At 33.7% G+C, this 6,698-nt stretch overlaps 1 protein-coding gene across 1 annotated transcript; it reads left to right on the top strand.

Annotated features, from left to right (window-relative positions):
- Window positions 1-365: 365 nt before the first annotated feature.
- LOC18991740 (protein DETOXIFICATION 21) lies at window positions 366-5,015 on the top strand. The gene is made up of 8 exons (XM_006415061.2): window positions 366-734; window positions 2,444-2,985; window positions 3,544-3,630; window positions 3,820-3,876; window positions 3,995-4,233; window positions 4,329-4,447; window positions 4,585-4,671; window positions 4,757-5,015. The coding sequence occupies exons 1-8, from the start codon at window positions 465-467 to the stop codon at window positions 4,835-4,837; spliced, it is 1,482 nt and encodes a 493-aa protein (XP_006415124.1). The 5' UTR covers window positions 366-464; the 3' UTR covers window positions 4,838-5,015.
- Window positions 5,016-6,698: the final 1,683 nt, after the last annotated feature.

Genomic DNA, 6,698 nt, shown 5'->3' with positions numbered 1-6,698 from the left:
GACATGAAACAGAGTAGGCACTCAACATGATTGAGAAGTCAACAGTTGTAGTTTGAATGTGCTCAACTTGACAATCCTTATTTTATTATTAATAGCCTTACATACCATTAGATTCGAGCACGAGACATACGTGTAACAGGAAATTTAAAATAAATTATCAATACAATGTCAGAACCAAATGGTCAATAATTGAATGCAAGAACTTATGTGATTTTGAGCCATATCATATCGACCATCTATTTATCGGAGTATTTTATCTACTAACTGCGACGTGCTGCAAGAGGCGTAGGCGGCTTTTCAATTCCAAATAAATAAAAAAATATCATTAAACAAAAAGAAAAACATAAATTATAAGAGAAAACATTGTGCTTCTTACATCAAACAATCTCTCTCCTCTCTCTCTCTCCGCCCCTATCTCCTCTATTCATTTCCTCTGGTCCATCAGATACAACAGAGATCCTACGATGGCCAGAGGAGGAGGAGAGCTCACGGCGGCTCTGTTGAAAAAGACGGCGGAGAAGGGCGTAGAAGAGGATGAGTTGGGGTTGAAAGAGAAGGTTTGGATTGAATCAAAGAAGCTATGGGTTGTGGCGGCGCCGGCGATCTTCACGAGATTCTCGACGTTTGGAGTTTCAATGATAAGTCAAGGTTTCATCGGTCATCTTGGCCCTATAGAGTTGGCCGCTTACTCCATCACCTTCACCGTTCTCCTGCGTTTCAGTAATGGTATCTTGGTAAGTTCTCTTCTACATCATTGGGTGTACTCAACATTTTTTTTTGTTGAGTGTTCGTTTGTTGTTAATGTTATTTTGTAAGACTTTTTTTTTGGTTTTATTTTTGTAAGACTTTATTATTACTAATCTAATAAGGTTGATATGTACGACTTAATATACTAATAGAGATAGATTTCTTCCAAACACTACGTTGAAAACTCCCATTAAGTCGTAATACTAATCATTAAACACGTTTTTATATTCGCGATTAACGAGTTAAACTCATTAATGTTTCTAGAGTTTGATAATATATTCTCGTGTTTTATCCGAATTTTCCGTCCCATTTCTTATCGAGAACACTTTGCGATTTACCCGTTTTTGTCTCTTTTTGCGCTTTTTCGTTTCTGGTTCTCGAAATGAGCAGACCTAGTAGACAATGTTGTAAATATTATTTTTGTATTTGTTTTTTTGTCGTCATGTGGTACTATTTCAATCAATTGAGATGCGTTATTTTAAAAAAAAATCATTCTTTTCACAGAAAAATATTTATTATGCTATCTTAGATCTTTACATGAATGACCATACCCCACAAGTGTAAGCAGTGATGTCAGCCTATTTGTTTCTATGGCTTAGAAGAAAAAACGATGATAAGTAGTATATTATTATCGGTAAAGACAATTCTATTTTCTAAACTAATTATTACTTAACAAATGAGAAGGCTATTAGGAATAAAACCCTTCCAATTCACTGCAAACTCGTACCTACTAGTACTAGTAGTAGTTAGAAACTACTAAATATTAGTAGTCACAAGTAAAGTAAAACGTGTTTGTATAATGTAAGAAATAAATTGTTGTGGACCTTATAATAAATTCCTCTCTGACGGAAAGTTGAAATAAAATAAACATCTCGTCTTCAATGTGATTGCGTACTATGACTACTTGTGGTAGCATGTGGGTGGCGGCTTCTTTTCCAATAATTCTTGAATTGACAACCACAAATCTCTTTATGCATATATGTACTAAATATGTATCTGAGAAGGTTTCGTTTCTAAAATTTATTGAATTAAAAATAGGTTAATTGAAGACACATTTAAATTCAATAATATGGTAAACATTTCAAAAGTACAATTTTTTTTTCAATTTTTTTTTATCAAAAGACTAACATATTATCAACTTCAGTTTAAATAAAAGGTTAAAGAATTTTTTTTAATTGTCGACAAGTTTGACAACATTCATTGGCCGTCCAATTTGGAGGCCACCAATAGGTCGAAAATCTGTTGTCTGACACTCTGGCCTAAAAGGCAAATGTTGTGACAGCTCGTGATCGATCTTACTTTGCGTTAGCACTTTTTTGGTCGGTCATGGTATTGTGTTTGGATTTTTTTACTTGTTGTTTTTCGTGTTCTAATTATACCAATCCAAAAATACTATCCGCTGTGAGACTCCGTCTAAGCTTAAAGCTTTTTAGCCATTGGCAGAGAACCAAATTGGAACCGAATTAGGTTATAACTTATACGCATATAGGAATTAAACCGTCAAGCTAGCACAGTCAATTAAAATTAGGTTCAGTTTATGTAGTTTTGGAGTATTTTTCAGAATATATATGTTATTTCTGCTAACACTTATTAGGAAATTATGCAGATGTCTCAACTTTTGGTTATAAGTTATAACTACATTGTTTTATAACTCGCCATAAAATGTTTATCGTGTAAATAATGAATCATAATGCAGTTAGGCATGGCCAGTGCACTAGAAACACTATGTGGTCAAGCCTACGGAGCAAAACAAAACCATATGCTCGGAATCTACCTCCAAAGGTCATGGATCGTCCTCACAGGTTGTACCATTTGCCTCATGCCCATCTACATCTTCTCGGGCCCTATCCTCTTAGCTTTAGGTCAAGAGGAACGCATTGTCCGTGTGGCTCGTATAATAGCTCTATGGGTCATAGGAATCAACTTTTCGTTTGTACCATCCTTCACTTGCCAAATGTTTCTCCAAGCACAAAGCAAGAACAAGATCATCGCCTATGTAGCTGCAGTCTCCTTAGGGGTCCATGTTTTCTTGTCGTGGCTCCTAATGGTTCATTTCGATTTTGGAATCACCGGTGCTATGACCTCGACGCTAGTTGCGTTCTGGTTGCCTAACATTGCGCAGCTATTGTTTGTCACTTGCGGTGGATGTAAGGACACGTGGAGAGGATTCTCTATGTTGGCTTTCAAAGATTTATGGCCTGTCTTCAAACTATCCTTGTCTTCTGGTGGAATGCTTTGGTAAGCTTTCATTAAAAAAAACTATCTATATATATTATAAAGAAATGTTTCATCAAACAAATATTTGCATAATTGCATTGAAAAAAGGTCTTAATAGTGATGCATATAAATAGCTTTAGTTTTCCTATTTTCTTGGTTTAAAACAAGAAGACTGATTTTCACTTGATGCATCTACTAAGTCAATGTATTAGTTTTGTAGTTGGAAGCTGGAGCCCATATTAATAGTCTATAATTTGATTCTAAAGATTTGGTTACAAAATAAAGTTTTAAGAAAATAGCTTTATAGGGTCAGTGAGACGAAGCTTCCAAATAGTGTAAAAGAGTGAGGTCAAAAATTACAGGCTCTTTAATGAGGAATATGAGGAAGGACGTTGTCAAAGACTACTAACTTTTTTTAAATAAATCAATTCGTATATGTAGAATATCTCTAAACTATAGTTACATTTACGCATAGTGTTTTTCGCTGTCAACTATAAGTCTATAATTTTCATTTACGGATATTGAGAATTTCATAATATATTATGATATTAATTATTACTTTGTGGTTATTTTGGACAGCTTGGAATTATGGTACAACTCGATCTTGGTGCTGCTCACTGGAAATTTGAAAAACGCAGAGGTGGCTCTTGATGCACTAGCAATCTGGTAAATTAACAAGATAAAAATAGATATGTAGTAATATATAAATATTTGATAGATAGTAAATATATAAATATTTACCGATTCATCGATAAATTTTCTTGTAGTGATAGTAATACATAAATCTTAAATATAGATAGTAATTTATAAATATTTTATTAATCGATTCTTCTTTTTCCAATTTATTTGGTGTAGCATCAACATAAATGGACTGGAGATGATGATAGCACTAGGATTTTTGGCAGCAGCAAGGTGCATATACATACATATATATATATAAATTCATACCTACACACAACATCACTCTATTGATACTATTTACATGCTGTATATCATCTTCTTCAATTTTCTTCTTTGTTTGTATATATAGTGTAAGAGTGTCGAACGAGCTCGGTAGTGGAAACTCGAAAGGAGCCAAGTTTGCAACATTGACAGCGGTTTTCACGTCACTTTCCATAGGAATAGTTCTGTTCTTCGTCTTCTTGTTTCTAAGAGGAAGAGTTTCATACATTTTCACTACAAGTGAAGCTGTCGCAGCAGAAGTTGCTGATCTTTCTCCACTTTTAGCATTTTCCATTCTCTTGAACAGTGTTCAACCCGTTCTCTCTGGTATGTAAATTTGCTATTTGACGTGTGACGGTTATTGATATCGAACCGATATTTGAAGTTGCAATGTGTTTTGAAACCGGTTTAAACCGGAACAGGAGTTGCAGTTGGAGCGGGATGGCAAGGATATGTTACTTACGTCAATCTTGCTTGCTATTATCTCGTTGGTATTCCTTCTGGTGTGTTCCTTGGTTATGTCGTTGGCTTGCAAGTGAAAGTAAGTTTTTTTTTTTTTACAAATTTTACTCGATTTTTCTCCTTATATTATTGGCTTTCGAAACACAATATTGGGAAAGAAATAAAAAACGAAAAATACTACCCTAACGTATAAGTTTTTTTTTTTCTAAATATTAGGGTGTATGGATCGGAATGCTTTTTGGAATATTCGTTCAGACTTGCGTGCTTACCATCATGACTCTGAGAACAGATTGGGATCAACAGGTTAGAAATTGATTCATATAAAATTTAGTTTGTTCAAGCAAGTTTTTGGAGCTTAATTAGACTGTTCGCTATTAATTTCTTGTAGGTGTCTACATCGTTGAGACGTCTAAACCGGTGGGTTGTACCGGAATCTAGAGACGTAAACCATACTTCATCAGAAGAATAATTTATTTGGATGCTGGAAAATTCTCAGAAAGAGATATCTTTATTCATGAAAGATAATGAAAAATATTAGGTTCTCGTTCCAAAATTCTTAATTAAATTTTGGGTCAACACAATATTATTTGTAGCTATGATTCAAACACAAGATTATTTGAGGTATAATAAGGAAATTGGAACATAAATACTTGTACGAAAATGTGTATTGATGGAAATAAATATGTTGCCAAGTAGGAAAAAAAAAACATTATATACCAAAACCATTTCAAAATGACAAGTTATGAACATAAATAGGGTGTGAATGTGAGTAGTGCTAACATCTGTTAAATTGTTTTAGATTCTACATCTTTAATGAGATTTGCTATCTACATTTGTTGTCTGCCATTTATTAGATCTCATGTTTCCCATATCTGACTAATACTTGTATACTACATAGAGTGCTAAAATTAATTCTCTCTCTCTAACTCTAGAAAGAGAAAGTTCTCTCTAATATTTTCTGAAACTTTTCTTCAGTGCTCTTAGTTTTCTTTTTGGCCGGTGCTTGCGTTAATCCGATGTCGATAACGTGCTGTATATATGCTTTGGATCTTTGTATAATATTGTTTTAGTTTCCAGTTTTTCTCTGGATCTTTTGCTGTCGATCGGATAACAATCTCCGGCGTAGACTGGTAATAAGTTCCGACTTATTGGATTTTGTTTTTTAGGTTTTTCTCTACTTGCTTCAGTTGAAGATGTCAAAATCTGAGGATTCAATTGATTTCTTTCTCTTGGAGGTTGCTAATCCTGGAAGGTCTAGTTGAGCTTTGTTTCACTGGTGTCTGTTTCTTCTTCCACGGTGCGTGAATCCTCCCTCTTCTTGAAGGTTGATTGAACGACGGTTCTCTATGGTTGATTTAACATGATGAAGCGGCTGTTTGGCGAGGAGTATGACGAATTGGGGATTGCCGTCGTGTTTTGATGCTTCACCAATGAATACTCTAAACCCGATCAAGCTGAGGTAAAATCTCTGGTTGCTCAATTTCTCGATTCATAGGTTTCTTCCGGCAAACAAGGAGCAAGTAAGTGGTTTTCGAAGCAGAAGGCCGAGAATTGATGGAAATTGTTAGCAGTAACTAGTAGAAGATTGTCAGTTTTTGGTCCTTCATGAAGTCTCGCAGTGGCAGTTTCTGATCAGAGTCTCGCGGTGGCGGTTCGACGGCGGCGAAACTCTTTCTCCTTCAACTCTTTGCAAAACGTGTTAGATGCGTGTCATCGTTAAGTTGATTTTTTTATCTGAACTCAATACATGTTTTTTTTAGTGGGCTTTATTGCAAAATTTGAATGTAATTCTGGAGTTGTTGGGCTTGGAAACTCTTTATCGCCCATTTGAACTTTTAATGAAATCAAAGTTGACAAAAAAGAAGTATACTATACAGGCGGTTGCAGAAACGAATAAGCAAAAGCAAAATATTTTAGAACGTGGAAACAATTGTTTTATTTTTATTTTTGTAAATTTTACAAAATGAGTGTGTTTTAGAAAAGTTATCTTATTATATAAAGCTAATGATTTAAAGTTAGTAAATCGCATAATCATGCCATATGTCAAGAATAAACGATAAGATTTTAACATGTATTTAATTGATTTTTAATTATATTTTAACTAATCTTATTAGAAAAAGAAAATTTTATAGTTGGTTCCTAATTTAAAAAGGTAAATGAGATATAAAAAAATATTATGTTTAGATTAAGAAAAAAAAGATAAAAAAAAGAATAAAAATCAAAATTTATAAGAAAAAGGAAAAAAATGTATCTATCAGTTAGCATGAAAAAGTAAAACAATATATTATAATCTTAAAAAGTAAAAATTAAAAAAAAACTATAACTATTAC

Source organism: Eutrema salsugineum, unplaced genomic scaffold (genome assembly GCF_000478725.1).
Source record: "Eutrema salsugineum unplaced genomic scaffold, Eutsalg1_0 scaffold_5, whole genome shotgun sequence".
NCBI classification, from domain to species: Eukaryota; Viridiplantae; Streptophyta; class Magnoliopsida; order Brassicales; family Brassicaceae; genus Eutrema; species Eutrema salsugineum.
This window is presented reverse-complemented; position numbering and strand designations above follow the sequence as displayed.